This window comes from Lactuca virosa, chromosome 2 (assembly GCF_052849685.1).
Source record: "Lactuca virosa cultivar CGN04683 chromosome 2, Lactuca_virosa_CGN04683_v6, whole genome shotgun sequence".
Lineage (NCBI taxonomy): Eukaryota > Viridiplantae > Streptophyta > Magnoliopsida > Asterales > Asteraceae > Lactuca > Lactuca virosa.
In genome coordinates, this window is record NC_136427.1 from 237,557,311 (window position 1) to 237,577,260 (window position 19,950).

The 19,950-nt window shown below is 38.7% G+C and overlaps 2 protein-coding genes across 2 annotated transcripts; both read right to left on the reverse strand.

The window, feature by feature from the left end:
- Positions 1–390: 390 nt before the first annotated feature.
- On the reverse strand, positions 391–1,994 carry LOC145160542 (uncharacterized protein At4g28440-like). Its single transcript, XM_079079785.1, has 3 exons — positions 1,761–1,994; positions 1,016–1,241; positions 391–938 (listed from the first exon to the last, which is right to left on the reverse strand). Exons 2-3 carry the CDS (start codon positions 1,236–1,238, stop codon positions 748–750), a joined length of 414 nt encoding a protein of 137 aa, XP_078935911.1. The 5' UTR covers positions 1,239–1,241; positions 1,761–1,994; the 3' UTR covers positions 391–747.
- Positions 1,995–3,795: 1,801 nt separating this feature from the next.
- FDH (formate dehydrogenase) lies at positions 3,796–6,371 on the reverse strand. Its single transcript, XM_079079786.1, has 6 exons — positions 6,172–6,371; positions 5,182–5,353; positions 4,555–5,095; positions 4,353–4,477; positions 4,163–4,275; positions 3,796–4,079 (listed from the first exon to the last, which is right to left on the reverse strand). The coding sequence occupies exons 1-6, from the start codon at positions 6,265–6,267 to the stop codon at positions 3,966–3,968; spliced, it is 1,161 nt and encodes a 386-aa protein (XP_078935912.1). The 5' UTR covers positions 6,268–6,371; the 3' UTR covers positions 3,796–3,965.
- Positions 6,372–19,950: the final 13,579 nt, after the last annotated feature.

Consider the following 19,950-nt stretch of genomic DNA (forward strand, 5'->3'; position numbering starts at 1 on the left):
GCAAAAAAAGAGTACTTGCCGACTTACAAATACTTACATATGCTTAATGAGTTTAATTTTAGGGTCTTACAATTGCAACGTCGGAAGAATTAAGACTAGCATAATAATACCTTAATTAATGAAATCACAATCCCTTTTAATTTATTTCATAAATAATGTGGAATTAATTTAAATAGTTTCTACGTGTGTGTAGATTTTTGTGGGTAGTGTCTAAATAACTATACAATATTAAGGTATACGCGTAAACCTTAAATTAATTATTTAGTCTATTTATAGATTATAGTGTCTAAATAACTATACAATATGGTTATCTATGTGAGTTTTTAAGAGTGGTTATCAATGCGGGTCTTTATATATGGTTACCTATGTAGGCCTTTGTAAGCGTTTCAGTTAAAAATGTTACATGGTATGTGGTTATTTACTATGCAGTTTATGTGATTACGTGCATACATGTTCCAGAAAACATGATAACAACATCATTTCAAGTCTTGATAACAAAAGGAACGGAACAACAAACCATTTGTTTTGACCTCATAACACAGTCTGCTATGATCTTTTATTTTTGATTGTTCCACCAACTGCAACTGCAACTGCATCTGTTATCCACCTTTTCTTTGCAGACTTTTTTTTCAATAAACAGTCAAACCATAACATGAATTGCAATAAAACCCCATAACTCTAGCCATATAATTTGCCAGATTCCATTACTATGGCCCAAAATAGCATGAAGAACATCTTCTGTTGTAATCACTCTTCCACAACATTAACCAACTCATACTCAACCAGTGAAAGATTGTTATCCTCTTTTACCTTAAAATTAGCTGCTTCTGTCACCTCCACACGTCCCCATTTGTCCACTGCAAGCCTCATTGATCCCTTAAACATGTCAATTTTGGCATTTCGCAGAATTACAGTGTTGTCAGCTTTCATCAAGTCCACTGCAACCATGAGAATCAAATAAATTTCACCAAAATAGATTAATTTATAACTTGGTGAAGTGAAACTTGAAAGTTACCTTGGTTGTTTCTTGCAGTGAAAACTATAGTCCCTGTTTCATCTCCAACCAAGCATTCAGCTATTTGCATTTGGCGAAGCTGTGGGCCATCTGGTCGGCCTTTCTGCAACACCAGCTTGGAGCTAACAACTTTGACAGTCAGATTGTGGCCACTGGTTCCAGGTCGCAGTTGATCCACCTTTGTGAAAACAGGTTTCCTCATACCTGACTTTGTTTCAGCCATTATCTACACTTATTCAAAACAACAATTGGTGTCAATGTCAAGGAGATAAGATAGACATCCACTCAACATTTGCAGAAATCCGTTGTTTTTAACCTAAGTTTACGACTCTAGTAAAATAAAATTGGGGTTATCAATCACAAAAACATTAAATCCCTAATCTATGATGAAATTTGGGCAGTGTGATTCAATTTGTTGAAGAGTGACCATAAACATGAAAATTAAGAAAACAGAATTCGATATCGCCATCAAAATTTTGAGAACTGATCACAAGTTTGGTTAAATTAGAACGAAATATTTGAAAAGGTATGAATCTGTTCTTCCTTTTTTTTTCCTTGATTGTTTCGTTATAACCGATCAATATAAACCAAGACGTACTTAATAATTACCGAAGAAACAAGATGCATCAGTAAAATTCAAAAATCGATCGATACAATTCATTGGAATTATGCAGATACGAAAAGGGTTGGATTGAATGGAAGGAAGGAAAACTGAAAGAATTAATGAGATGATATGCATAATTACCTTTAACCGATTCCTTGTGCCGAACAGAAATGACGTTTTGCGATAGCAGATGGATCGATCTGTTTCTTTTTCTTATTCGTTTTGTTCGTGCTACCCTGAAAATCGGCTGAAGAATGAGGTTTTGATTTAATAGTGATCGTTGATTTTCCCTAATCTCTCAATTGCATCTTGATCGTCCAAGTTTCTAGTGCCCATGGAAATCGGCTGAAGAACGGTTTCCTCTTCAAATAAAATATAATCCTTTTTCTTTTTTACTTCTTTAAAATATCTTCCCAGCTTTTTTTAATCACTAAAAAGATATCTGACAATTTAGTGGGTGTTTGGATTAGCTTATTAGTTTTGCTTATTAGCTTATTTGTGGTGGGAATAAGCAATAAGCATGGGAAGAGATGCTTATTAAAATTAGCTTATTTAGCTTAATAAGCTAGATTTTATCCAAACACTCAAAGTTAGCTTATTGTGAGAATAAGCAATAAACACCTCTTTTTTTCCTATCCAAACACCCCCTTAATCGATAAGTTCGTGAAAAGCAAATTACTTCATAATTTTGTCACTTTTTAACCTTTATAATCGTAGTTTATCAACTTACTGTTATATTTAGGTAATAATAGAAAGATAAACTTTTATAAACATTTACACATACAAAGATTAAGGATGAATTTAATAGTCATAACTAGTTGTAGTTTATTTTTTTACTAGTTTATAACCCGTGAAATAACGATTATAAAATTAATTAAACTTTCAGTAAAAATTTAAAATTATTAATCAGCTATTTTAAATAAATTATTAATTAAAAGATATTTTTTAGTTATATAAATCTATAATCATTGATTTAAATAAATATATGAAATTTAATGTTAATAATTTAATGTAATTAAAATGAAATCCATAAAATTTGAAATTAATAATCAATAGGTTGACAAATGACATGACATTAATTAGGATGTCTAATAGGTTGACACATGACAAAAAAAAAATAAACCTATTTTTTTATTAAAATAGAGAGATTTTTTAAGTTTTTATGTTTGTGGGTAAAAAAAATAGTTTATAAGCTAACTTTTTAAAAAGTTACTTATACTAGGTTTTTAAGTAGTTTTTTATGATTCTTTCAAAAATACCTAATTAGTTATATAAAATTAAATACTTTTTTATGTCATTTTATATTTTTCAACTAATTTTATCAAACATTATCTTTAAATCATTTTTTATCATCTAGCTTTTAAGGTATCAACTAGTGCACTAACCAATTGGTCTATGAACATAAATGTTCATTGTTTGTCTTTTTATAAGTCTCTTTTTTCTAAAGTAGCTATGATAAATTATAACCATCGTCGCAGAAACTATTTAAATTGCCAACGTCATGGTTTAAAAAATCAGGTAAGACGCCTTGAGACGATGTAATGGAAAAACGTACTTGAGGCCGCGCCTCATACGGTCTAGGTGAGGTGTGCGTCTCAGCCGAACAAGATGGAGCCTCGAGGCGTGAAGTGGGAGGAAGTGTATTTGTTATAAAACAATTAAAAAGAAGAGAAATGTAATATTTTTTGCAGACTTTTTTTACCTTTTTACCTATATAAAAAAAGTATTCTTTTTTTTTCTAAACAACATAATTGACTATCATACATGATTATTGATACTTGCTTTGTTAATATATTTTTAATACTTGGTTGCTATTTGGTTTAAATTTGTTTTCTAGTTGATTACGACTTAATTTTATTATATTTTTATTAGCTATATAATACTAAAAAAAATTCTTTTATACTACCTCAGTTCTCCTTGAGGCGAAGGAAAAAAGCCTCTGACGCACGATTCCGTACTTTTAAACCGTGGCCAACATGCCTTTTGAGTTTGGCACGTTAGAAAAAACATATTCTAAACTACTTCTCCTCCCAAAAGATACTTTAATACCGTGAAAGTTTTGAACTTGTTCATGAGTTTCAAGACCAGATTGATAAAGTTTCAAATTTGGATTGATGAGTTTTGAACTTGTTCTTCAATTGATGTTTTACACATTTTATGTTCAACAATTGTCTGATTCCATAAAAACAAGAGATCCAAATTCATTTCCATTCAGTTGTGTCCATAACTACACCTTACTATATTACAAGGTGATAAAAACAACAGCAGCTAGCTAGCTTTTTTTAGGAGATCAACTCAACTTATTCCCAGAACCCATTAAGACTTAAGAGGCCAATACAGAACAGATCATTTGTACTGGCTTGCCAGCTCACCCTCCTTCACAATGTAATGTTGGGCTGGAAACTCTTCTCCCTTGAAATAATTCTCCAGCATATCCTTCACTCCAGCCGCATATCGCAACTGCAAACATATTATAAATCACTTCATAATTCTATATATCATATCAATTATTTGTAAACACAAATTGAATGAGAAGAACATACCTGTGCATCAATGGTGGTTCCAGAAATGTGAGGTGTCATTGCTTGATTTGGCATGTATCTCCATGGATGATCCTTTGGAGCTGGTTGAGGATACCAAACATCTCCACTATACCCTAAAACACACCAAAAATAAATCATCGGTTGAGGGTCATATGAATTCATGGGACATGAATTCATGTTAAAACCATACCTCCAATGTGTCCACTATTACACCCATCAACAACAGCTTGTGTATCCATAATAGCACCTCGAGCATTGTTAACAATCAAAACCCCCTTCTTCAATTTACCAATCCTTTCTTTATCAAACATTCCTCTGAAACATACACATCAATACTCCAAATCAGTATAAAAAAACATCTCAACTTTGACAAAAGAAATACTATTACTCACTTTGTTTTCTCTGTTAAAGGGGTATTGATGACAATAATGTCACATTTAGGAAGCATCTTATCAAGATCTGCCTCAAATGTTGCACCAATTTGATTCTCCAATTCCGAATCCATCTGAATCCGATCATGGTAAAGAAGATTACACCCAAAAGGCTTCAATCGTTGAAGTAAAAGCCTTCCAATTCGCCCACAACCAACTGTTCCTACTGTTTTTCCTTCAAGATCATAAGCTCTGTGAGCAATACCTGCAACATTCCAATCACCAGAAATAACCTGATGGTGTCCAGGTAAGAAATTACGAACAAGAATAAGGATCCTCATAAGTTCATCTTCTGCAACAGAAACAGTATTGCTTCCAGTAACTTCTGCAACAGTTAATCCAGCAGCAGCAGCAGCCTTGAGATCAACATGATCGGATCCGATTCCAGCTGTAAGCAATAGTTGTAAATTCTTTGCCTTTTTTATCCTTTCAGCAGTCACATAGGCTGGATGGAATGGGGTGGTAATGAGGACATGTAAATCGGGGATATGTTTTTCAAGTTCTGTAATGAGAAATGAGAATAAGAAGTGAGTGTATATGCGTATATACTTGTGAGAAATTTAAAATGGAGTCAAGTTAGGAGCTTACCACAATCTGGTCCTTCTTTGTCATCAGTGACTATGTACTCATGGCCTTGTGATTCCAACCAGTTGCGAATGCCCAAAGCATTTTCTGCACAACCCACGAAATTGGGATTCATCTCAGCATACTCATGTGCCTTGTAGAAAACACCTACAATCTTCTTTTTACCAGAAGAAGCCTGCAGAAGCAATTGGAGCAATTTTAAGTTTGCAGGTTTCAACACCTTCTAAAACTCAATTGTAAGTTTGCAAGTTTGCAGGTTTCTACAAACATTTTGCCTATTTGCAATACCTATTATGGTTTATTTATTTAGGCAAAAGAGGATAATCTCATTGACGCTTCAACAAAGTTGAAGAGTAAGTACATACTTGAAGGAAGATCTGTACACAGATGTCTGCTCTAGTGAGAAGGGATCTTAATTGCTAGTATATTGAAATGGTTACGATAATAACTTGAAGAAATTACTCATAACAAGCAGTACATACATGTTATGGAGTCCAATATGGCCATCAAATGTTCCAAAAAGTACAAAACCACACTAACTTAAACTGGAAAATAGCTCACGTTTTTATGCGACGCGGAAGTGTGATCCCTAATATTCCAGATAACACTATGATGGAGACGATGTTTTGATTGTAGGTGAACTACAGTAAAAAAAAAATTAAGTGATCTCCGTGTACAGATCACGAGTGACCGAATCACGTTATCGCCAAGAACCACATGCGTACAGTTAAAAAGACAAAGTAGAAGCACCAAAAGCACAAAGGCACAGTTGAAAAGTTGTAGTTATCATCCAAATCCTAAACAGTGGCAGCGAGTTTCTGACCACAGATCAGGAAAAGGGACATTCAAGAACAGAGTAGTTGAGCAGCGATTGTCACTCGATGACTCGAATAGACTAGTATAAGGCTAGATTAACAAATTAAATTGGCAAACCGAATAGGAACAGGAATCGAGTATAGCAAGGGCTTGGGTGGATAAAATAGAATCGCTTACATGAAGGTGTCTGGGGAGAATCGAACCGGAATTAGCAGAGGAAATAGCACGAGTAGCAGCAGCAGCAGCACGCTTCATCGCGATCGCCATCATCATCGCCGTCGCAACGCTGGTGCTCTTTGGAAATTTGGATAAAGGCAAACTCAAGAAGACAGTCGAACGTGGAAATGTTGGACTGCCAAGTCTGTTACAAAATCGTAGACGTCTCTGACAACCCCCCTTAAATAATCGGTGCATGACAACCACGTGTTCGAAAAGGTTGGTGACATTAATTGTAATCTCGATATTATAATTTACTAGGAAGATGCACAATTTTGAAAATGAAATAAGAGTCGTTACAGGAGAATATAAATGAAGTATAGAATGTTACAAGAAAATGAGAAAATAAATATATATTTTTTATATTCATCAACCTATTCATATAAAATAATAACATTTGAAATTTATTAATTTTTTTCTTAATTTTCTTTTTTAATTTTGATATTTGTCAAAAAAAAAATACTTGATTTCTCATATATATATATATATATATATATATATATATATATATATATATATATATATATATATATATATATATATATATTAAAGTTATGAAAAGTTTTAACAGTAAAGTGACACCTTTTTTGTCAATGTTGTAAGTTGGAGGACCAAAATTGACCATTCATCTTTATGCTTTTGTTCACAAACAACCATTTTACTTTGGTTTGAATTTTTCATAACTCTCGCCTTTTATTACGTATTATTAGTATTTAGTCTTTTGGCAGAAATGGTCCCTCATCATTATTATTATTATTGTTAGACAAAATTACACGATTGGTCCCTGTGGTTTACCAGATTTAACATTCTCTTTTTGGTTTTAAATTAATGTTTTATTTATTAGAAAATACCCACCTAATACCATAAACCCACCCGCCATCACCACCACCACCACCACCGCCAAAATTACATAAATGGTCCATGTGGTTTACCCATGGTGACAAATTCAGTCCCTACTACCTGAAAAGACAAAATTACCCTCACATTAATGGACAAAAAGCAACCAACATGCTACTTTACTTTACAAAGTAATATCTTCTGACCCCGGCAACGCCGGGGAATCTTTTCTAGTTATAATTATGTTTCATTGTATCTATTTTTTATAATAACTTTTTATATAACTATTATAAACAATATAATATTTGTTTTTGAATATTTATATATAATTTGTTTAAGGGAAATCTCCAGAAAAGTCCTAAAATTTTATCCTAATTTACGAAAAAGTCCCAAACTAAATTTTGTTTACGAAAAAGCATGAATTACCGGTAAAAATGGCGATTTGACCCATTTTTTCCGGTTTACCGGTTTTATTACTTACATGTTTCACTAAAGTCCCATTATTTTACTCTAATTTACGAATAAGTCCCAAAATAAAGTTTACTGATGATTTAACCATTTTCCCTATGTAACATACATTTTACCGGTTTAATTGCTGACCCGGACGCCTAGTCATTAAATGAGATGATGAGATGAATATGTTGAGTTATATAATGCTATGTTTAGCATAAAACTTGATATACTGATGTATTTTATATCTTTTTGGAACATAAAATGCATCTAACGAAGACTACAATAATTACATAAACTAACAACAACTGCGTTATTTTTTATGTTTATAAGAAATATCAAATTGTCTATCTAATCTTATATAACCCAATATATCCATCTCATCAGACATCAACTCATTTTCTGCCCTTTTTTCTTGGAAACACACATTTTATTGGTTTCATTACTGACGTAGATACATAGTCATAAATGAGCCGATGAGATGGGTATCAAATTTTATAGTAAATTAGGCATTATATAACCCATCGTATTCATCTTATCAGCTAATTTAATGACTAGATGTCTAAATCAGCAATGAAACCGATAAAATGTATGTTACATGAAGAAAAGGGCCAAATCACCAGTAAATTTTATTTTGGAACTTATTCGCAAATTAGGGTAAAATAATGGGACTTTAGTGAAACATTTAAGTAATAAAACCGGTAAACCGGAAAAAATGGGTCAAATCGTCATTTTTACCGGTAATTCATGCTTTTTCGTAAACAAAATTTAGTTTGGGACTTTTTCGTAAATTAGAATAAAATTTTAGAACTTTTCTGGAGATTTCGCTTTATTTAATAATATGTATTTATTTCGTTAAAGTTTAATGTTATAAAATAACATGTTATTTTTTATTTATTAATTTTACTATGTATCATATTTCAGATAAAATAATATTTTTAAATGATTTATTTTATAAGTCAACCAAACATAACTGTAACATCCCAAAATTTAGAAGTATGATTGAAGGACTTAAGTGTAAATTGAAGAAGGTACTCGACGAGTAAGTATGCTTACTCGTCGAGTCGGAGCGGGTTCTGGTCGCGAGTTAAGTGACCAACTCGCCGAGTCGGTGGCTGGACTCGACGAGTTGGTGCTGAAAAGAGAAAACCCTAATCTTAAGGGTTGCACCCTATTTAAAGGACCATATGTCCTCCCTTCATCCTCCTTATTGCCCTTGAGAGTCAGTAAACCCTAAAATCGTGTGAGCTTCCATTGTTAAAGAGATTTGAGCTTTGGAGGAGGAGTTTTGAGAAGGGAGCTTGAAGATCAAGAGGCTAGCATCAAGGGATTGGTATAGATCCAGAATCTACTTCAGCTTGGGCACATTTTGGAGGTAACAAGCTGTTACCTTGACTCTATTGCATTTATATCTATTCAAGAATGAGATTTGGGGCCATTTTGGCATGTTAAGGATCTATTTCGGGTTAGGGGTCTAGATCTGAGGTTGCTACTTCAGATCTAGACTTGTCTTGGTCCAGAAACTCACAAAGTATCAGCCTTTGGCTTGTTGGTGAAGCATCCTTGTCTTAAACCTTAGCCCTAGATTGATTTGGGCCTATAGATCTTTGTTTCCACGTAAAGTTTGCAACTTTACGTGAGAGTCATGCCCCAAAAGAGTGGATCTACAGTTTGGAGCCCCTGCATGACTCGAAAAGCCTCTGTATGAATAAAGGACTGAAGGGACTCGGCGAGTCTGTTCTTGGACTCGGCGAGTCTGTTGAAGATAGGCATGGACTCGACGAGTTGGAGGAACAACTCGGCGAGTCTGTTGAAGATTGTCGTGGACTCGGCGAGTCTGTTCTTGGACTCGGCGAGTCAGAACGCAAAACCCCAACCTCTTCTGGTTAAGACTCAGATCAGCGAGTTGAGTGGTGACTCAGTGAGTTGGACATGATAGGACTCAGAGATTGTTGAACTCGACGAGTCATGGGGTGACTCGGCGAGTCGAGTCTTGATATGAGAGTTTTCTGAGTTTAGGAACTCGGCGAGTCAGCGGGTTGACTCGGCGATTAGGGTCAACCAGGAAGGTTGACTTTGGCCAGGACTTTGACTTTGACCAGTTTGACCTTTAAGGGTATTATGGTAATTTGGATATTTATGTCAATGGATCATTGATGGCTATAGGTGTTGGAGTTTGGGGCAGTGCTTCAGGATTGTGCTTTCGTGGTTCGGCTCGGCAGTTGCAAAGTGAGTTATCCTCACTATACCCAAGGGTCTAAGGCACCAAGGTCGGCCCTTTGATTTGTTATTTGAGATAGTTACTGCTGTGTTATGTTAGTTGGCATCCTGGTAGATAGGATGGCTATATGATGGTATGCTCTGTTAGATCGGTATTATGGTAGATTGGATGTGGCTATGCTTAGTGACTTGTAGTTGGTCTGACTGTCTGTATGCTGGTAGGAGATTACATGTTATATGTGCACGTGTTGAGCAGTAGTAGAGGGTATTCCATCCCGGTAGGATGATAGGGCCCTAGTATGTTGTCTTGTAGACTGTTATATGATTATTTAATAGGTGCACATGTTTGCTAGTATGTGGGCATTCCAACCCGGTGGTTGAGGGCCAGGAGTATTCCATCCCGGTAGGATGATTGGACTCATAGTAGGTGGGCATTCCAACCTGATGGTTGAGGGCCTGGGGTATTCCATCCCGAGGGATGATTGGACCCATAGTAGCTATTGTATGTATAGTAGGTGGGCATTCCAACCCGATGGTTGAGGGCCAGGAGTATTTCATCCTGGTAGGATGATTGGGCTCATAGTAGGTGGGCATTCCAACCTGATGGTTGAGGGTCTGGGGTATTCCATCTCGAGGGATGATTGGACCCGTAGTAGTTATTGTATGTATAGGTGTGTGGGCATTCCAACCCGATGGTTGTGGGTCGAGAGTATTCCATCCCGAGGATGATTGGACTCGTAGTATGTTGGCATTCCAACCCGACGGTTGAGGGCATGGGGTATTCCAACCTGACGGTTGATTGGACCCATAGTATGTTGTTCATTGTTGTATGTGTATGGTTATGTGTGTACGGGTATTTTGGGGGAACTCACTAAGCTTTCGAGCTTACGGTTTTCAGTTTATTGTTTCAGGTACATCAGGTGATCGTGGCAAGGCAAAGGCGTGATCGTACCGCTCCTCATATTTCATGATTTTGTGATTTGGTTCTGGGGATACTCTGATGTTTAAACTATTTTGAAAACAAGTTGTAATAACTTAATGGTTTTGGAATGGGTTAAAATGTTTTAAATTTGCCTGAATTTTATGGGTGTTACAAGTTGGTATCAGAGCCTTGGTTTGAGTGAATTGGAGGAACATTCGTGTGAATCTAGTCTCAAATCAAGGAAAGATTTTCAAATGGTTTTCAAATGGTTTTCAAAATAAGTAAAGGAGGATGCAGAGGGTACGATCAGTCGGAGCCAGTAAGTAGACCCCAAAATACCATACAAGTTATTTGATTATGTGATATGCTTAGAACAGCATGCTAGTACTAGGCTAGGGATCTTCAGGAATTGCATGATAGAATTGCCTGATTACATGATGCCTGTTAGCCTAGGGTTTTCCTTGTATGAGATTGACATCATTACTGTAGTTACTTGTGTATGCATCACGGCTGTATATAATTAAGATCTTATAGCCTGAGAATGTTTAATTCGGCCTTATGTTCTATTCTTATTTCTTAGGGCTTAGGGTAGGATCGAATATTCGAAAGTTTATGGGGTCCAGCGTTATGTATGGCTAGCATACACTAGTGCTGCAGGGTTGGTGGAAGTTTCATGGATGGGTGGGTTGTAAGAGGCCGGGAGGCCAGTTATGAGATATTTAGCATTCCTCTAGGAGTGAGGATTGAGCATTCGTTATGTTATGTATATTATTAGGGTGTTGTGGTGATACTTGAGACAAATATGGGTAGGTGTGGAAGGTAGTATGGGCCCATACTACTGAAAGCACAGGACCCATACGCGTAGCAAGGAAGTCACAACCCCTAGGGTTTAGAAGGGATTTGGTCCCCGGTTATCTAGGCGGATTGTCTGATATTTTTCCTCTTCTATTTTCAGTATGGTGGTTACGAGGCGTGTTGTGACTGGATCCGGATCGGGATCAGGTCAGGGTGATCAGGGGGCCCCAGCGGCACCTGAGATTATCGGTCAGGAGGGGCCAATGTTGACAGAGGATCGGGTCAGGGAGATCATCCGCAAGGAGGTGGTCGAGATTGTCCGGGGTCAGATTCCGGAGTTGTTTGGGACTATTAAGTCCGCTATAAGGGAGTACTTCGATGATCGTTATGCAGCTCTTACTTAGACGGCTGTCGCGGCAGCTACAGCGGCTGTAACAGCGGCAGGGGGAGGAGCCGGTCGGGGCTTCCAGTATCGGGACTTCGATAATACGAAGCCCCCTACCTTCGAAGGAGTTCAGGATCCGATTGTTACGATGAGATGGTTGTCGGACGTGGAGGGATGTTTCTTCACGTGTTCGTGCCCTGCTGAGTAGAGGGTGAGGTGTTCTCTGAACCTTTTGAGGCTCGGGGCGAAGGATTGGTGGAGGTTGACTACGAGATCATATTCTGACACGCAGCGGGCTGCGGTTACCTGGGATCAGTTCCGAGACATGTTCAGTACCCGTTATGTTCCGCGGGTTGAGCGGGAGAGATTGGCTCAAGAGTTTTTGGAGCTTAGACAGGATTCAGAGTCGGTGACGGAGATCACCAGGATGTTTACGGAGAGGGCAATGTTCTGCCCTGAGTTTGCTTCGGAGCAGGCTCAGATGACCCGGTATCTGAGCATGCTCAAGAGGGACATTAGACAATTTGTGTCCACGCAGAGATGTGATACTTTGTTGGAGTTGCAGGAGGCCGCCAGGCGGCGCGAGCTAGAGATTGAGCTCCAGCTGAGGGAGCAGAGGCAAGCCCCCGTACAGTCGCAGCCTGCGCCGAAACGGATGAGGGCCGCTGATTATCGTCAGGAAAGCCAGAGGAGTCGCACTTGTGGGAAGTGCGGTAAGGTACATGATGGAGTTTGTCGATCTTCTTCTGGGTGCCACAAGTGTGGCAAGGAGGGCCACATAGCCAGGGATTGTAGGCAGCAGGCTCCAGCTGCCGGAGTCCGACTTTGTTATCATTGTGATCAGGTGGGCCATATGAAGGCCCAGTGTCCTCTTTTGGCTGCCAGGCCAGTGCAGGTCCCAGCACCAGCCACTTTGAGACTTACTGACGGGGGTCAGGGTCGAGCAGAGCCTCCAAAGGCTCCAGGGCGTGCTTATCAACTTGTGGCCGAGGAGATCGGGACAGCGCCAGAGGTGACAGCCGGTATGTCTTTTCCTTCTATATCTTGTTCATGTTATTATGAGCTGTTTGTTTCCTGCATAAGTTATTAGAGCATAGTAGATGACAGTGAGAAGTTATTATTGAGAAATTATAGAGGGGTAGTATCTGGTGATGCATTCAAGAGAGAGGAAGGTCATGATCCAAAGATTCGGAATCATCAGCGGGAACTCAGATCCCTTGAAGTTCGTTGTCTCGGATTGGGACGATTGAGTCGCGTACCAGCTTCGCCGTCGGTAGACAGTAGTTAGTGCTCTAAGTGGGGGAGAATTGGAAATTCTCGAATGGGGTGTGGTTTGGAAGGATGTCGCCTGACGCAGTTTGGATGTCGGTTACGGGAAGTGGTGCGATGAGGCGTTCCAGTTATAGTAAGAACCCTGTCTGTATGGTGGATCTTTGAGCGAGCAGTGAGGATACTGTTATGCTATAACAATCAGTGGGGTTGTTCCCAAGTGTCAGAAATGTTGAGGGGCATGCGAAAGACTCTTTATGGATGGTAGGTTATGCAATCAGTTTCTGAGTATATGTACGTGTTATGGGATAGCGACCTGCTCCACAAGTGCTCCACAAGTGGATGATGTAAATTGGTAAGTTGTGATGTTTTGGATAAAACAAAGACCAACTAAGGCCAATTGTGTGAAGTGTTTGTCTTGATAAAGAATCCGCACTATCTCTTGAATATTTGGAAAGATAGTCTTATATGTCAAGAGGATAGTAGGAGTCTTAAAGATCCTAAAAAGAATTTCAAGAACTAATCAAGAATAAGACCTGAGGTTCTTCACTAGCACACGACTTGAGGTTTATAACCTATCGTGTTGACATATTTTGTGCCCATTCCAGTTAAAGTTGGCTTTGCATAGGAGTTCTGAAAGTTCTCAATTGGTTGCATAACAACTTGGAAGCAATGGCAGGCCCTGTACTGCCAGGTGGCAAGAAGTTAAGATTGCATAAGTTCAGTCCATATGAGTTTGGATTTGTCATTATCCTTGTCTTGTGACTATGGTTTTGACGATTCACATGGATAAGAACACATACACCATAAAATCTAAGGGTCATAAGGTTTCTCTCCGATTCATGAAAATGATGGTGAGGAAACACTTCTACCAAGTAGATTTGAAGCAGATGGCAAAATGTCTAAACAATTGAGACTATGATTACGGCATCCCTTTTCATAGTTCTGAAATTGTTTAGGCACACATGCATGCTATCTAAGGAAAGGTGTATGATTTTGATAGAGTTTTATCAAAGCATCTCGTATCAGAAATATGAACTTTGGTAAGAAAGTCAATAAAGTATTGATTTCTAGAAGTCCAGCTGATTTCTGAGTACATGTCAAAGCTAGTGGGAGCATAAGTGTTATGCTAATAATCATCATGTTAGTGGGAGCATGATAATTATTATTAGTGTTGCAAGTTAGCAATGTTAATTATAGAAAACAAAAGTTTCAATTCGTGAGGCTGCAGAGATTGAAAAAGTTGTTTTGCTATAATTAAGGGAGATGATATATTTCATTTCAGTTCTAAAGGCTTAGATTGAGACCTTAATCATCTTTAGTCAAGAATATATATATGAATTTCATGTTGGATTGGTTAAACTTAATGAAATTCTATATATTGCGTTCTCAAAATTCGATTATGATTACGGCATCCCTCTTCATAGTCAAATTTTGAAAACATGGCAAATAAAAATATTGTAGCAAAAGACTGGTCTAGAATCATGTCTTTATGTGAGACATCATGAATCGTGTACCATTTGCTTTGGGTACAGGATCGATTGCATGTGCTATAATATTTGTCATTTCTAAATTTTTCCAAATGCCCAGAGGCATTAAGAAGGGAAAAAGTCTAGAATTGGATATGACTAAAATGATGTTCAATTGGTTTATTTCACAAAGTAAGGATTTGGGAGTGTGAAATTAGAATCATTGAAATTATGTTCAATTGGTTTATTTCACAAAGTAAGGATCATAGACAAACATAGAGTGCATACTTGGTGTATGGCAAAGCTATTGTTTAAGAAAAACATAGTGTACATGCGTGGAGCATGGGACAACTAGTGTTTTTAATTCAAGTATAAAGTTGATAAAACCGAAACAATGAATAATGAGTAATCAGTATGGTGATAAATAAAAGTGTTTATTTATATTCATAGGGTTTGATACCATATTTGATTCATTTATTCTTGTGTTTCACTTTGCATGTTTTGACTTCCAGAATAACTAAGTCGCTCTTCCTGAATGATTAAGTTATTCAAACCATCCACAGTCGGTCATATGTTGGAAGTAGATATGAATCAAGACTATCATGGGTTGGTTTGTAGAGGTCCAAGTTGGTGGACAAAGTGGTGCTACAACACTCATGAGTGCTCATAAGTTCTGAGTATTGGATTCAACCCGCGCTCATTTGAATCACTTCATGGATTTTATCACGAGTGATCATGAGACAATAATATCTTATATTCTTCAAACCTAGAGATATGAGTTGTTACTATGAGTTGGTTATACATTGATTGCACGAAAACGCATTTGGTAACTTGATGTTATAAAACGTGCCTTTGTGTATGATTCAACAAGTAGTAGAACAAGCCATATGAGTCAAAGTTTATCCATTCCTTTTACCTTCAGGATAAAAGCGATATCTGTGGGCCCCTCGATGATTTAGCGATGACACATGTGAGTGCTTGGCCAAGCCAGGACTGATTTGATTTGTTCAATCAGTCAGTCATCATAAATCGAAAATCGAGAAACAACAAATGGACAGAGAGAATGATTATAATCCATGTCTCAGTCCATATGATATCTAGAATGGAGGAATATATGATCCCTTATCTAATGGACAAGTCATTGACAAGGTCAGAGTTCGACAACGACTTTAAGAGCTACGATTGCCAGTTAGGTTTTGAAGTCATACTCAATAATAGTTTTAGACTTATCCAAGTGGGAGACTGTTGGATTAATGTCTAAGTCCATAACTATATTTGGTATGTACTTGACCCGACCCGGCATGGTCCATTTGGGTTGCACTTCACCGGCACAATTTATATGGATAGTCTTTTGAGAATAGTATATTTATGATTTATATTAATATATTATAAGTTCTAATATATATTAATATGGAATCATATTATTTAATTAGTATTGATCAAGAATTAATTTAGAATTAATTAAGTGATCAAAAAGAACTAATTAAATATGGACTCTTATATATATGGAATGGGCCAAGTTCATTTAGGTTGGGCTAAGCTTTCATGGATGGTCCATGGAGCTTTTAACCCATGGATCCTATGTAAATGAAAGGTCATGGGTATTAGGGTTTACATGGATGTAACCCTAATCCTCCATAATATATAAAGGGGTCCTTGGCTCACAAAATTGGCACAAGTGTGTGAAAATAAGAGTGGGCCGATTTTAGTGTGCATACATATTCTCTCAAGTTCTTCCAAGGTGTTTTGGTGATTTGTGATTCCATTTGAGGCTTCCACACTATTGGGGCTAAGCTCTTAAAGCTTGAAGACATCAAGCTACATCAAAAGGTATGTCATATAACTAGAACTTTGTAGTATAGGAGCTTCATAATATGCTAGTTAGGATGAAACCTTGGAATAGTTAATATTTGCATGTATAATAGAGAAAACATAGATCCAAGGTTTATAGGGTTGCATGTACACCATAGGAGTGTTAGAATGCTCAAAACCCAACGCCTGGTATGTTTGGTATTCCAACCCGGGGGTTGATTGGGCCAAACATGCGTGGAAATGCGAGGGTATACCATCCTTGGGATGACGGGACCCGTTATAGGCGTACATGGTATTCCAGCCCGAGGCTGATTGGGCTAGGTACGAATGGTTATGTGATATAGCTGGCTGATTCATGGGAGTTGCTAGAAGCTGAAGGATGCAGTATCCTGTCATTGTAAAAGGAATAGATTCGGGATGGGAACATGATTCGTTCCTTATTGCAGGTTATCCGGGTTATCGCCAATTTTGGGCGGAGGAAAGGTGGATTAGTGTTATAGCAGAGCTCAGTGGATTATTGTGGTGTCTAATTTTCGCAAGTCTCGAAGGTGTGTTCATGTCAGGAAGGTGGCAGTATCATCGGGTGATATTGATATGTTCTGACATTAACTAGAAAAGGCTGGTGGTTGGCCGGGAGTATTGGTAAGGATACCACACGAGAAGAAGTTATTTTAAAAGGGGTACAGTGGTAGGGTCGGGAAGGACTTGAGTTGGTTGGGAAATTGGAGTCTGCAGTGCAAGAGGTATATTCAGAATCGTATACTGCAGTAGGCATCGAGGACGAAACCAAATTTAAGTGGGGGGGAGTTGTAACATCCCAAAATTTAGAAGTATGATTGAAGGACTTAAGTGTAAATTGAAGAAGGTACTCGACGAGTAGGTATGCTTACTCGTCGAGTCGGAGCGGGTTCTGGTCGCGAGTTAAGTCACCAACTCGCCGAGTCGGTGGCTGGACTCGACGAGTTGGTGCTGAAAAGAGAAAACCCTAATCTTAAGGGTTGCACCCTATTTAAAGGACCATATGTCCTCCCTTCAGCCTCCTTATTGCCCTTGAGAGTCAGTAAACCCTAAAATCGTGTGAGCTTCCATTGTTAAAGAGATTTGAGCTTTGGAGGAGGAGTTTTGAGATGGGAGCTTGAAGATCAAGAGGCTAGCATCAAGGGATTGGTATAGATCCAGAATCTACTTCAGCTTGGGCACATTTTGGAGGTAACAAGCTGTTACCTTGACTCTATTGCATTTATATCTATTCAAGAATGAGATTTGGGGCCATTTTGGCATGTTAAGGATCTATTTCGGGTTAGGGGTCTAGATCTGAGGTTGCTACTTCAGATCTAGACTTGTCTTGGTCCAGAAACTCACAAAGTATCAGCCTTTGGCTTGTTGGTGAAACATCCTTGTCTTAAACCTTAGCCCTAGATTGATTTGGGCCTATAGCTCTTTGTTTCCACGTAAAGTTTGCAACTTTACGTGAGAGTCATGCCCCATAAGAGTGGATCTACAGTTTGGAGCCCCTGCATGACTCGAAAAGCCTCTGTATGAATAAAGGACTGAAGGGACTCGGCGAGTCTGTTCTTGGACTCGGCGAGTCTGTTGAAGATAGGCATGGACTCGACGAGTTGGAGGAACAACTCGGCGAGTCTGTTGAAGATTGTCGTGGACTCGGTGAGTCTGTTCTTGGACTCGGCGAGTCAGAACGCAAAACCCCAACCTCTTCTGGTTAAGACTCAGATCAGCGAGTTGAGTGGTGACTCAGTGAGTTGGACATGATAGGACTCAGAGATTGTTGAACTCGACGAGTCATGGGGTGACTCGGCGAGTCGATTCATGATATGAGAGTTTTCTGAGTTTAGGAACTCGGCGAGTCAGCGGGTTGACTCGGCGAGTAGGGTCAACCAGGAAGGTTGACTTTGGCCAGGACTTTGACTTTGACCAGTTTGACCTTTAAGGGTATTATGGTAATTTGGATATTTATGTCAATAGATCATTGATGGCTATAGGTGTTGGAGTTTGGGGCAGTGCTTCGGGATTGTGCTTTCGTGGTTCGGCTCGGCAGTTGCAAAGTGAGTTATCCTCACTATACCCAAGGGTCTAAGGCACCAAGGCCGGCCCTTTGATTTGTTATTTGAGATAGTTACTGCTGTGTTATGTTAGTTGGCATCCTGGTAGATAGGATGGCTATATGATGGTATGCTCTGTTAGATCGGTATTCTGGTAGATTGGATGTGGCTATGCTTAGTGACCTGTAGTTGGTCTGACTGTCTGTATGCTGGTAGGAGATTACATGTTATATGTGCACGTGTTGAGCAGTAGTAGAGGGTATTCCATCCCGGTAGGATGATAGGGCCCTAGTATGTTGTCTTGTAGACTGTTATATGATTATTTAATAGGTGCACATGTTTGCTAGTATGTGGGCATTCCAACCCGGTGGTTGAGGGCCAGGAGTATTCCATCCCGGTAGGATGATTGGACTCATAGTAGGTGGGCATTCCAACCTGATGGTTGAGGGCCTGGGGTATTCCATCCCGAGGGATGATTGGACCCATAGTAGCTATTGTATGTATAGTAGGTGGGAATTCCAACCCGATGGTTGAGGGCCAGGAGTATTTCATCCCGGTAGGATGATTGGGCTCATAGTAGGTGGGCATTCCAACCTGATGGTTGAGGGCCTGGGGTATTCCATCCCGAGGGATGATTGGACCCGTAGTAGTTATTGTATGTATAGGTGTGTGGGCATTCCAACCCGATGGTTGTGGGCCGAGAGTATTCCATCCCGAGGATGATTGGACTCGTAGTATGTTGGAATTCCAACCCGACGGTTGAGGGCCTGGGGTATTCCAACCTGACAGTTGATTGGACCCATAGTATGCTAAAGCTTACGGTTTTCAGTTTATTGTTTCAGGTACATCAGGTGATCGTGGCAAGGCAAAGGCGTGATCGTACCGCTCCTCATATTTCATGATTTTGTGATTTGGTTCTGGGGATACTCTGATGTTTAAACTATTTTGAAAACAAGTTGTAATAACTTAATGGTTTTTGAATGGGTTAAAATGTTTTAAATTGGCCTAAATTTTATGGGTGTTACAATAACAATGAAATATAATTAGACATTTAATTACGTTGCTCGTTATTATATTCTTTAATCATTTAATTACATCATAACAAACAAACCGCTAGACTAATTCATGTAAACATAGGTTGTGAAAACCTAAAGAGATGTCAATAATTAAGACATTTAAAGACAATTTGTTACATTAGGCTAAGCGGAGTGGGGATGTTAAGCTCACTCGCTACGCTCGTTAGAGAGCCATGACCACCACCCCCTAGCGCTTGCTACGGGGGTCGCTATCCGATCGTCGTTACAATTTTGGCGAGAAGAGAGAGAAGGTGAGTGGTGGAGACGGTCCCCTTCTTCTTCATCGTTGATTGCATGTCCGAAGTTCTCACTACGTTCTTCGTTTCCGCTCTGTCGCCCAAGGAGAAACGTAGTTGGGTACGACAACTTCACGATCCCACCTAATGGCAAAATAGATTGTTGGAATGTGTTTTCACCGATCGGAATTGGTCCAATTCGTGATTTG

Coding starts and splice junctions, on each gene's coding strand:
- LOC145160542 (XM_079079785.1), bottom strand. CDS start 1,238: ATGGCTGAAACAAAGTCAGGTATGAGGAAACCTGTTTTCACAAAGGTG. Junction 939..1,015: donor CACTGCAAGAAACAACCAAG/GTAACTTTCAAG, acceptor TCATGGTTGCAG/TGGACTTGATGAAAGCTGAC.
- FDH (XM_079079786.1), bottom strand. CDS start 6,267: ATGATGATGGCGATCGCGATGAAGCGTGCTGCTGCTGCTGCTACTCGT. Junction 4,478..4,554: donor CCTTTAACAGAGAAAACAAA/GTGAGTAATAGT, acceptor TGTATGTTTCAG/AGGAATGTTTGATAAAGAAA. Junction 4,080..4,162: donor GAACCACCATTGATGCACAG/GTATGTTCTTCT, acceptor ATATGTTTGCAG/TTGCGATATGCGGCTGGAGT.